We start from the raw sequence: 13428 nt of genomic DNA on the forward strand, positions 1-13428 counted from the left end.
ACAATTTCCATTAAAACATCAATAACAGAGATGTTCTCCTTTATCAATTCATTCCAATGTTAATACATGTAGAAGAGCTTGTATTAACAGGTTTCATGTTGACATAGGAATGGCGTGTATATAACACAAAAAGCGATCCGGATAAGATTTAGGCATGTGGAGACCACCATAATTTTTAAATTTGCTTTATTTTTTTTTTTTTTTTTAAATTCGCCCATTACATTATTGTAGAATTGATTAAAATGAGTAATCAAGGAAACAAGGTTTTAGCGGTAATCAAAAGAAAGTAATACATGGTTAAAGACCAGACATGGAAAACAGACATACACAACAAAGAACATAAAGTAATTAAAACAATACATACAAAGTAACAAAAGCAAATGAATAACTAAAAACTGGAAGTATGGACCAGATGCACCGGTTGTGTAAGCGTCCTCTTTAAACATGATACAATTTAATATGAATTTTAAGATTGACTGCATTCAATTGTAGGACTAATTTGCAAAAAAGGCACGTGTGCTGCTTATAACCTTTGATTTATGTGATTTTCTTTTGATTGTCTATTCTCTCGGTGGGTGTTTCTAGAAGAGCAGAAGACGCTTATTTTACCGGTACACCTGCTCCATGCTCCTAGTTTTTAGTGGAGTCCGAGTTACTCATTTGCTTTGTTACTTTGTATATATGATTTTAGTTACTTTATGTTCTTTGTGGTGTGAGTGGTTTTTTTTTGTGTGTGTCTTGTTTTTGTCCCTGGATTACATTCTTTTGATTTCCACTATAACCTTGTTTCCCTTGATTACTTTCAATTCCTAAGCGTACAAACATGACTGCATGGAATTCCCATTCATATCTTGACACATAAAACAGGCTACTCCGAGATTTAACAGCAGAAACTATGCCAGACGTTTGACTTCAGTATATAAATAAAATCAGTTACTTGTGTACAGAATAAATTTTTGCCATACCATTTGTTTCTATTAGGGTTGTTTTGGATTGTATTGTCTTCTAATCTTCTGACTGATACAAACTTTTGTTACGAGTTACTATTAGATTATTTAATTATTTATCAACGAGAGGGACGAGATGAGCATGAGAAACTCCCGCGAGTTGAAAAAAAAATTGATAATCGGTTTATTGCTGTTAAGGTATTCGTTTTCTTTTATTTTCCGTTTTCTTGACCTAAATATGTAAGTTTTATAAGCGCTGCAAACTTTCTTTTCGGGACTATTTTTCAGCGACGTGCTACGTGACGTCACGTATGTTGTGCAGCTGTGATACAGATTTTTTGAAAAAAAACTATGACGGTCGCGTTTAAAATTTTTGGAATAATTTTGGGATTTGTTCAGTAAACAAATAATCGGTTATTTGGGTCGTCAAATATTCCTACGTTGTTGCTTGTATGTCACACGAGGACATAGAACTAGCGATAATTCTCATTCTTACTCGACTGGTGTGAGAATAACAATTATCATATAGCAAGATCAAAGGGATTTTAAACAAAATAGCGATACAACACTTTTATGACTGCATTTGCCTTATCTTAAGAATGAAGTGTATCTAATATGAATTTAAAGTTAATGATTTATTGAAAATCAATACTACTTTTTGACTTGTTTTCCATATTTCATAAGAGAGGCATTTTGATTTTATTACACGTCGAATGTGCACTTACATATGGTTGATATTACCAATGAATATTGTCACTTTAACATATACAATTTACTGTGGATACGTATCTTACATCCGTTTATGTTTAAAAAATTGTAGCATTTATATTATTTATTATTTATGGTTAGGTGCATTACTTGATATAAATTTTGGTAAAATGAAATAAGTATTAAATTGATTCATGATATCCCTCTGTTAATTTCCCCTACTCGGTGCAAAACATGAATAAAACAATTGGTAATTCTAATATTTTTTTTGTTTCATTCTTCAGACAGTGACTGCTTATCTAAGGCAATACGTTCATGCTTTTTAACAAATTGTTAAATTGTCTTTAATGATGTTTTCTTTATTAAACGGGTGATAATTTATAATATAGATTAAATTAAAAATTTAAAACAATAAAATGAAGTTGACCATGCCAAATATGCATTTTATCGAATTCATATAAAATTGTACCGGAAGTAAAACTTTTTAGACAGCATATGAGGTCGTTTTTGTTGTTACAACCTTAGTCCAAAAGCCTGTCTATTTAGCAAGCTGGTATTACTGCACAAGAAAAGGAAATTTATAGTTTTGTAACACAATCGTCTCGTAGGTCATATATGTTTGTACTGAGATGACTACTGTCATCAAATTCGCAACGAAGGAGTACAAATGACACAGAGAAAACAGTGGTTATAGATGCATGGAGGTTAATCTAAACATTTATGAAAACAGACTGAACAATCGTCTAAATATCAATTTGTGAAATCAAACAATTCGGGATCAACATATGATTGATACCTATAGGCGAGTAAACAGTTTCACTGTGTATTTGTTATCCGTCATTCACTGCTGACATCTTGGCAAGTAGATGATCCTATTATGTGCCTTATCATAATCATTTTGAAAGCACATGGCCTATGACCACATGCACCAGCCTTGCTGTAAATAAATCGAATGATAATAAAGAGGTTTGCGTAGGTTAATTTCGCATAAGAATTGCAGTTTGTAAACTTGGCGGGTATTTCTAGGAAAGCAGAGGACACTTACTCTACCGGTGCACCTGGTCCATACTCCCAGTTTTTACTTGAGTCCGAGTTCCTCATTTGCTATTGTCACTTTGTATGTATGATTTTAGTTACTTTATGTTCTTTGTTGTGTGTGTCTCTTTTCCATGTCTGGTCTTGGTTCCTGGATTACATTCTTATAATTGCCACTATAACCTATAACCTTGGCTCCCTTGATTACTCTTTAAAACGTTCTGTCTACCCTCCAGTTGATTATATATTGTGAAATATGTATAAACCGAATTGTAAATAATCGGAAACCAGTTCTAAACCAGATATCTTTTAAAATTGCCTTTCTTTAATTTTAAATGTATTTGCAAGTTAGTTTACCACGCACCTATCCTAACCGAATGTCAGTTTACACAGGTTTTATTGTATTATAGATAATACGATGATGCAGTGCAATATGCAATTTATCATGTTTTCTCAAGCAATTTAATTTCATAAAACTGTACTCGTACCGATCTGTGCAACTATGATATTGATATATTCCAGAAACTCAATAGTTTCGTTTGTCAATTAATATATATATTTACTAAATGTAATAAATTTCAACACCAATTGATTACTGTGTGGATTTACATATACTATCTTAAATTGTAGATAAATGTAATATGGTTTTATATTTGATTTGTTCAAATTCTTATATATCAATGAACATAACAAAACTGCGATCAGATCGGACACTGGTAATCAATAATCGATCCGTCGGTGATCATTATGGCAGCTTTCATCGATCCTTCAAATTGTTGGGCGGATCTACTCCGGGACTGTATAGTCCTTCATTTAAAATAATTGAGTGTTTTATATGAAGGGTTCTTATTTTGTTATAATCGTAATATTTGGGTATTTACTACATGACCTATTACAAGTATTTATACAACCACTGGTTTCCCTTGTTTTACTAAACAAGGAAATATGGCTTCTGCGTATCAAATTAAAGCGGATATCATAATAGCGAAGGTCAACATTTCATCAATTTTGTTTGTCAAACGCAAAAGTAATACATGGATCATTATTTTGTTTACTTGTATAATTCTGCTCCATATAAAGGGTTCGACATCATATTTAAGCAATCTAATTTTGATTTAGCATATTTCTATTTGAATATAAAATTACACCGAGTACCTATTTTGTTTGTCATATAGTTAGGGCTATATAACTACCAATAATATTAGCGCAATGTTTTTGTTAAAATTGATAAATATAGGTAAGGTCAATCGATTTGTATAAAACAAAATTAACAAAGAAATGATTGATATGAATTATCAAACGGATAATTATACTGTTTCCATGTCACCCTTAATTCTAGATAAAAATAATAAATAAACCTGTGAACAATATTAACTATGAACTTAACATATCTGTAAGCCACTTTGTTCCCAAACAATTTGTCAATTAGGAAATATTTGAATTTATTTCAATTCATTTCATTTATCTAATAAAAATAAATTCAAGAATAGATATCGAAATCAAATATTTCAAGTTAACAAAAGAGTGAGAAGACGTTCTTTCAGGAGTAAAATTCTTAATCATGAGGCAACATCAAAGGTAAAGCTGGTATAAAAGAGTAAATAATTTATTGGTAACATAAAGAAAAGTCTACACATGCTCTTTTATACAAGCACATTGGAGTGTCTGCATCATCTGCTTTTGTCGAGAGAAGTGATTCCCGCGGCTATATTCTGCTAATTGTCGCCTAGTCATCATATTACGGAATATCCAATCTACCTAGTAGTAGTATTTATTGAGTTTGTGTGTTAAATACATAATTACATCCCTAAATTTTGAATTCCATAGTACATTCTGTGTTATTTATATCCCCTTTGAACAGGGGTTATATGAAAAACCGACTGCATGTTAATTTCTTATTTTGATAAGGTTTTTTTCACAAAATATCAAAAATACGAACAGTAACTTTTCAAACCATGAATCATATTTTGCATGATTCTTAGCTGTAGTACTAATGAAATCTTGAGAAACGGAGAACATCCTTCCTATTACCAGCAGTAAAATTCGATATAGAAAGAAAAATACGCAATATAATAGTACGAAATTGAAAACCGGGTAAACAGACAAATCAATAGCATTGGAAAAAATTTAAAAAAGTTACATTTGATTTACAATGTTTAGAAACAAATACATAAACAAAAATAAATTTAATCTAATTATTACATTTTGCATTTGAATAACAGAGAAGAATGTCATTACCGGTTCCTGTATATACTATACAATCTTCATAATTTTTATTTCAAACGCGTAACAGCTAAATAAAAAACTAAGACTGGTTATGTGATCAATAAATGTTCCTGAATAAGAAATAAAACTGAATTCGATGATTTTTTGACATGCATAAATCACCTTCTGTCTGATTTTTAGAAAACAAAAACTGCTAGTTCAAACTTTGGTCAAACAAATACCTGTCAACATATTTCAAAATTAAAAAATGGTTATGTTTATTTAAGTAACATTAAACCTTCCATTCTTGATTTTGCCTCTAATGAGTACTTGTGCAATGAAGAAAGGATACAAATTTCCTCTTCATAAATGTATAAATTTTGCTCTTATTTTGGGAAGTCGGTTTAACAGATTTAACTGCTTTCCTTGTATCCTTGTCGGTTCATGTTGATATCAGAATATGAAATGCATTGATGGGGGAAAGCAGGCATCGACACATACGGTAAAATTTGATTGGTTACGAACATACATAAATGTTTCCATTCATTTTAAGTATAGAACAGTTGGGCGGATGCATTGACAAGTAAGTAAGCAAATGCTTCTAATGTATTGTGTATTTTTAATGTTCATATTACCACAAGAATACCAAATAACACGTGTTTGTTAAAAAATGGAAATAAATATAATCCAGGGTCCTTATCAAGGTCCCATGGCTTTTTCTTTCATAATCCTTATTGTTAAAAACTTAATTAAAAATGGTACTCAAATTGTCTTAAACTGTTCTGTTGACAATTTCAGTGCATTTCAACTATCGTAGGAACCAGCACACATGTGATTCATGAGTAAAAAGCCTACATATTTTTATATTTTGAATTGGTTTGAAATGTCATAGTAAACAGAAATTAACATTTGGTTTTTCATATAACCCGTGCTCATAGGAGATAAAAAGTATATAGAATGCACCGTAGATTTCAAAATAAAGGGAGATAACTCTGTAAATGACGCTCTAACTTAATAGAATCTACTGGACTTTCAATGGTGATTATCTTCTAAGAGCAGGCAGATTTGAATGAATAATTACACATTTCATAGTATAGATCCATAATACAACTTAATTACAAAAATAAAAATATGTAGCTTTTTTGGGGTGTATTACATTTTTCAAATTTTGCATGATTCTTACAAAGACAGCTATTTAAAGTTTTCTTTTCTATTAAATTGTTTAATATAGATTTTTCCGACTTTCGAAAATTGGCGGGAAGAAATAATTTATAAATTTGAACTTTACCTTAACCTAAGCTAACACTTAACCTTTTAAATAAATAACAATTAGAATGATGTTATAGAAAAACGATATAAAGTTTCCGGAGTTTGTTTTACACGAGAGTGGAAAGGTATTCACCTAAACATTTGCAATGTTTTTGAACAACAACTTTTACTACTTATTTTTTATCCTAGATACTCATTTACAATGATGATGTTGTATTTGCCTTTGATCATGATGGTATCATATGCATATGCAGGTAACTAAACATACGTATTTGTCGAAGGATATATATTTTAGATATGAATTCTCATTAATGTTTATTCAAACTAGTTCGATTTAAGATCATTTTTTTTTAATTTGATTCATTTTAAATTTTCTGTGTTAATGCATTGACTACAATACAGATGATTAATTGATTCCTTTTAATTTTATGTCTTTTTTCATGTTCCTACAATGGTGCTTTATATGGTGCTCAATGCAGTCTGTTGTTTATTTACTCCTTTGATTGCTTTCATTTCATAGTGCAGTGGCCAAAGGGAACATACACTCTAGTTAAACCGAAAGTAGGATGTCCGCCAGGATGGAAGGAAGGATGGAGAAAGCAAGACAATGAAGACAAAAATAATCAAAACTTTATTACACCGGGGCATCATTTCTTTGGTACTAGTCATGTCTTTTTATACCATGTAACTGTTTTGTTTTGTTTTACTGTTGTATTTTTGGGTTTTTTTTATGTAGAAAATTGTGCATATTTTATGAGGATTTTTGTTTTACGTTATGTGATTTTCGCAGCAGACAAACAGTTCAACGTTTAAATCAATAGCTTTATTTTAGATAATAGCTCAATTTTATTTACATCAATATGTCTGTGATTTTAATTTTCACGTTTCAACTATGACCGAGAATATAGTAAAAATTAAGATTACCGCGAAAAGAACCACTTATACTGTTCTATTTGAACAGCTTGCAATTAATCAGGTCAGCGTTGTAATATGGGTAAAGACATTCTTTTTTGTTAAGTTTACCAGTTTAACCACATTTATATTCATATGTTATATGATATGTATTCAAGCAAGTTTGATATGAGATTATTTTCTTTATGCAACCGGCCAACTTCACAAACAGAAATATTAAATGCCCGAATCGGGTTAGGTTTAAAATCTTTACAAACAATTATTTGTACGAAGACGCAGGAGTCTTTTAACAATTGTAGGGCTTATGTCAATGTCTTGCCACATAAAACAGTTACGTTTTATGGAACAAAAGTGTCAAAATTTGATAAATCAAACAATATTTATAATTTACAAAAAATTATCTTAAATTGTACCACTGGTTACTTTTTAAGGCAGTTTTGGGCGAAATATGGTGTTCCATTATTGTACCAAAGACGAACATGTCATTACGGGACATCATAATTGGCCAAGTGGGAACTATTGTATTTTGAGATCAGGAATATCCTGTCCACCAGGTAAGTTCATTGGAAAGAACATTTAGACTTATAAAAAATATAAGTCTTTAAAATTAGAAACTAAATTATGAAGGTTCCAATTTTGTCTTCCTTACTGTTTATAATCTTTCAGAGCCAAACAAATACCACAGAACTGGGGTACTTAAGCATCAACCAGCCTTTATATACATCTGCCTATTTCCTTGTTTGCGTTCATCTTCTCCATATTAGTTTGTGTAATACATCCTAAAATTTCTTAAAGTATTATGGAGCGGTAGCATGACAGAAGCTGATAATGATAGTCACGCAACACAAACAAAATTTGACATACCGTGTGTATTCAGCCAGTATACGATGTGATTTCATGTACATGCAAAAAATATATTATTTGGTAATTATTATCAATTAGATTTCCAAACTGGCAGTATTCATTGGGATGACGAAGATAAAAGAAATGAAAACAGCTATGGGGGTGTCTTGCCTAGTGGATCATATGACAGAAACACTCTGATAAATTATTGTTGCAGGTAATCAACTATTGCAAATCAGAATACATAAGGAAGTTTAATTCTAAAAGTAAACCTGAAAAAGGGTAAAAAACCGGGAATATATATATATATATATATATATATGTTTCCGTCAGTCTGACAGATATATTTGATAACTAGTCCAACACTGGCACGATTTTAAAAAAATCAGTAGTTTCTGTTGCAGTTGTGGAGCAAACACCCATAGCAATTGCTTTGGTTTCTTGAATTCATTGCATTATTTGTACAAGTGCATAAACATATTATGTCGCTGACTGAAATATTATTTTATCAGCATCACAAACTTACTAAAAACAACAAACACACACACACACACACACACACTCCTTGTATTACATTTGTATACTGCAGTATAGCTGTATTTTTTCACAATTGGTATTCCATATTTACAATTTCGACAATCTGGATAACAAAATTATTTAGGGTATGGTGAATGTTGTTTTCATTTTCTATTTCGCAGGTCCGATGGATCCGCCAGTACTCCGATTGAGCTCCCAACAAACAAACCCTTTTATTTACTGAGATATAAAGCACCTTGCCAACAAGTAAAAGGAAGACTCGTCCGACAGGAAATAGTAAAATCTGATGATGAGGACTCAAATAACAAGAACAGCGTCAGTGGAAGTCATCCGCTTGATGATGGCGGCAGGAATCACAGACTGTTTTATTGTTATTACTACTAGTACACTCTGGTTTTGCATATTTAATTTTGTTCTATTTGTTCATTTTTTTTCGCTTGTTGTCTGGTTGTATATTATAAAGATCGACATTGCTTGTGCGAAACATGTATATTGCATAACATAAGAACAAAAGTTATAATTTTCAAACGCATTAAATTTGGTTCTATAATTCGGATGTAGGTTGATTTATTCATTTTCGTTCTGCATATAGTACAGAAAAACCATTAAACATTATGCGTAGATGCGACGACTTTTGATATTTAGATACATATATATTCAATTGTCCAGATGTAGTACATTTTGATGTCTGAACAAGTTTTGTATTTGATTTAGTCTTACAATTTGACAACACTGTCTGCACAAAATCCAAGTCAACAAGGCTGTATAAAATATGGCTTTCGCTTGCCGGGTAATTTCTCCTCGTAGAGTAAATCTAGGGTAGTAATTTAGAACACGATGTAAGGTTCCAAAGTCATATACGGCACAATATGGACATTGGACATGATCTCTCCCAATTTACATATTTTATTGTAGTGCTGGTTTTTATGATATTTCAATTTATATCCCACTGTTTGATTATTGATCAATAATCCTTGATAACTGTAGTTAATCTTGTCAGGAAATGGACGTGATTCTTCCGTCGATAATTTTTTTATTTCCGATGACGCTGTATTGGTGAAAAATACGTTTCGGTTGGTGTAATAGATTTGTATTTTGCAATAACAGATCAGATATATATCAAAGGTCCTCCAGGGGCCAATACTACTGATCGAGAATTTACTATTGTCTGCAATTAAAAAAACAAATTTCTAAATACATTTCTGACATGTTAATTCAAAAATGTCGTCTGTCTAACACGCCAACATGTGTACGAAGTAGCAATTAATTTTCTACGGGCTCGGTTAAGAATTAACAGGAAATAAAAAGAGTTAAACAGGAAAGTTGTATTTCAATTTAACATTCTACATTTGCACCTGTCCTTGTCCGGGCCGGTAAAGGCACTGCTAAAATAATAATGCACAGTACATGTATCTTGTTATCAGGAGAGTAGATTCATAATGTCATCATAATTGGTTATATAAATTCCAGAACTATCTCTTTTGAATAACCTTCGATAAAAGTTAGATCGGTATATCATGCATTATGTGCGTGACAGTTAACGTCTTTTTAACGTTTCAGTGATAGGTATCATTGGTGTAAACTAATATATTACAATATGGTCCTTAGTTAAGGAAAACATGGAGTATATGATATTTTCACGAATGCTGAAATGCTTTAAATTTTATTAGAGTCCTTTATTCCTATGATTTTCCACATTTCAAATATATCCCCCACTGATTACAAAAATGTGTGTGTGATGGTGTATCAATACAAAAACAAAAACAAAAACAAAAACAAAACAAAACAAAACAAAACAAAACAAAATCAAACAAACAAATAACTAACCTATGAGAACATAAATACGTATCTATTGATATTTAATTCTTTCTTTCTTTCGAATACGATAGATTACAGTTACTAAATTGGTCGAATAAAAAGGGTTTTTTAGATATGTTTTTTTATTAATTATTTAAATATTTTATAACACATCATTGCATTCCGACCTTGATACATTTTTTCGCATAAAGGATGTTGGCTGCTCTGTTTAAGAATTAAAAGGGTTTCAGCTGGTTGTGAAATCTTGTAAGATCTTCCATGCTAGAACAATAAAAGGATGAAAAAAAAAGGTGGACAAGTGTGCTTGTTTTTGTAATATAAGCATTTAACATTTTGACGGGGAAAAATCATCCAGATTTTCCATAGTTTTTGTCTTGGTGATTTTATATATCAAAATCATGGAAGAAATACAAGCATTCCATGAAAAAAACTACATTTAAATAACATTTTTAGGTGAATGTAATAAAAAATGAAAAGAAAAGTAGTTATCACGGTGCAAATAAATGCTAATACTAAAAAAACCGGATGTGTCCGAAAATCTGACAAAAATGGCTGAACATGACCAGCAAGCATCCTTAAGATACGATACGAATGGTGGATAAACAAAATCTCATCTGTACAACAATCATTGATTTTGTAGAACTGTATCAATACGTTCATCTCACTAGTAGAATTCCGATGAATATGTCGTAGTATTACCCAAATTTAACAATTGTAATTATAATGAAAATGTTGTGTCCCCGTTTGTTTTTCATCAATATATCAAGGTTTTAATTCTATGTATTGTATCCCGTGAATAAAACAAAAGTAAATTTATAATGAACATCTGTATAGTATTTGTTGCTTCCTCCAGGTAGATTTTTTTTTAAAAAGGACTATTGTGCAGTTTAATTTTAGATCTCCATATAACGTTGGCTACAGAATATGCAAAAGTGGTCCTGGGTCCTTAAATTACAATATTTTGAATAATTCAAACTCAAGACGAGTAAAACGAACGCCTTAAACGCGGTAATTATGTAATTCGTCAAACGCACAACATGATATACAATGTATTTACGAGTGACTACTTAGTGTGTCTGAGTAGGATAATCTTTTTTGTCAAAGGGTGACTATTTTACATTTGATTCAACGAGCCATTTTTGGACATTAGAATGACCAAATTGGGCTGCACAGAAGTCCCTGTAACAAAATGATTTTTTGTTTATTTCCAAACAATTATTCAATCAATTTTGACAAAAAGGTTTTGTACATAAACCGTCTGAATAAAAATAAGTCATTCTGTATGTATATTTTAAATGATGAGAAATTTCTGCAATTTCATTTTACATTAAAATACACTATTGTATGTTGATACATGGCTAGAAACGAAATACAATTGCATCTTGTGGTGTGACGAAGCAGTGTAATTATTAATATTATTTACTTCGGAAATTTAATTATATACCATTTTCGTGTTTAATCGTTTTAACCGACCAAGCGACGATTTCGATTTCCTTTAAAAAATGATCTGATAAACGAAATAAAATATTAAAAAAATGACAATAGTTTGCATTTGATGGATATTAAATTAATATCCATACATATCTCGTGGATTGTCATGTTCAGATTTTTATTTGGAATTGTTTTTCCTTTATGTAATTTACGAAGTAGAAAGCAACATAATATAAAGTTATTGTTTGATGTATCTTCTTTAAATTGCAAGACTGAATACGCTCGAAATACAAATTATTTCAAAAGAACTTATAAAATCATTATATCATTTTTACGAATACGAATGTTTTCTTTGTGACTCAGTATGTCATATGTGTATAACTGTTTTTACTGTGTGCATCATTAAAATACATTTATCACATTGAATAATCGGCATAACACTTGATGTTTAAAAGTCGACGAAACACATTTTCGAAAGTTGTGCATGCCCACAACAATTAAGTGGACTATTATTTTTTAAACAGTTAAGAAGCTTTACATGCAAACCAATCCTATGATATAGGCGGCACAGCATATGTTTCCTCACTGATTTATGATCCGTCACAAATCATCACAAGGTATGTATGTCAAGATTTTTATTAATCGCCAAAGTATTGCTCAGAAAACTGTTTTTAAGTTCCTTAACATAGCAACAAAATTATGTGCAATCAAAGAGTTATCTCCATTTTTCCATCAATTTTAATTTCTTTAATTTGTAATAAATGGCGATATCAAGCTTTAAACAGGAATATTGGATTCTACCGCTATGGCCTTGACTTGGTACACGAATTTCTGATGGAAATGGTTGGTTAAACAAAGATGTGTCTCTCCAAACCTCCCGCCATTACGGTTAATCGTTTCCATTTTATATGAAATAAACATACATATAGGCAGCATATGACAATTCTTGTAATATATAAACTTCGGTGACTTATGGACTATAGATTGGATATTTTGTACATTTAAGTTTAATACATAAATTGCGGCTGCTTAATTTCAGATTTCTATGCTATCAAAAAACAAATGATATTGACAAATATCGATTAATATGTTTTTTTTTTTGTTTTTTTTTTTTATTTGTTTGTTTGTTTGTTTGGTTTTTTTTTAGAAAAAAACACAAGGTACATACACTGAAAAGGTCTATCTTTCAACGGTAGATGGAATACTACTTAATGAAGGACAACTAGATGAGTCTTTAATTACAGTTGACCACAGACAGACAGAGTTTCTATATCCTCGTTTATACGTTATGCTAGAGCCTGTTGATGCTAAGCGAGTTTTTTTTAACTTGATAAAATTCGTTCAAATTAACTTTCGGACCCATGTTCGGTTGCCACTAGCTAAAGTTGTTGACACGATGCATTCGTTGATTGTTACCCTGTATTGATTGGAATCTCCACCACTTGATCATAATATTCACAATGTGATAGTTCCCTCGTTTTTTATACCCCTGATATGACTTCATATTGGCGAGACAATTGCTGTTACAAGATAAACGGAAGGACCTCACACTTGAAAACCGTTGCATCATTGCAAAAATGGAAATTTCCCTAACATGATGAAACTTGCTAAACTCATACTATTTACAAAGATGATTCTGAAAGGAAGTTTCGCTTTAAACTTAGTTTTGACTACAATTTACTTGATTTAATGGATACATGTACTGTGCATTATTATTTTAGCA

General features: G+C 31.0%; 1 protein-coding gene across 2 annotated transcripts; it reads left to right on the plus strand.

The window, feature by feature from the left end:
- Window positions 1–5342: 5342 nt before the first annotated feature.
- On the plus strand, window positions 5343–9079 carry LOC148600052 (uncharacterized). Of its 2 annotated transcripts, none has more exons than XM_088558354.1 (6): window positions 5343–5478; window positions 6354–6418; window positions 6685–6822; window positions 7508–7630; window positions 8019–8136; window positions 8618–9079. In XM_088558354.1, exons 1-6 carry the CDS (start codon window positions 5429–5431, stop codon window positions 8838–8840), a joined length of 717 nt encoding a protein of 238 aa, XP_088414480.1. In that variant the 5' UTR covers window positions 5343–5428; the 3' UTR covers window positions 8841–9079. The 2 variants fall into 2 exon arrangements, with proteins under 2 accessions (XP_088414480.1, XP_088414481.1); XM_088558355.1 differs by having other exon boundaries at window positions 5464–5482.
- Window positions 9080–13428: the final 4349 nt, after the last annotated feature.

The sequence above is a fragment of the Perna viridis genome, chromosome 13, assembly GCF_037379345.1.
Source record: "Perna viridis isolate PV_CMFRI_1.1 ecotype Kerala chromosome 13, ASM3737934v1, whole genome shotgun sequence".
In the NCBI taxonomy this organism is placed as follows: Eukaryota; Metazoa; Mollusca; class Bivalvia; order Mytilida; family Mytilidae; genus Perna; species Perna viridis.

Coding starts and splice junctions, on each gene's coding strand:
- LOC148600052 (XM_088558354.1), top strand. CDS start 5,429: ATGTTTCCATTCATTTTAAGTATAGAACAGTTGGGCGGATGCATTGAC. Junction 6,823..7,507: donor ACCGGGGCATCATTTCTTTG/GTACTAGTCATG, acceptor TTACTTTTTAAG/GCAGTTTTGGGCGAAATATG. Junction 7,631..8,018: donor AGGAATATCCTGTCCACCAG/GTAAGTTCATTG, acceptor ATTATCAATTAG/ATTTCCAAACTGGCAGTATT.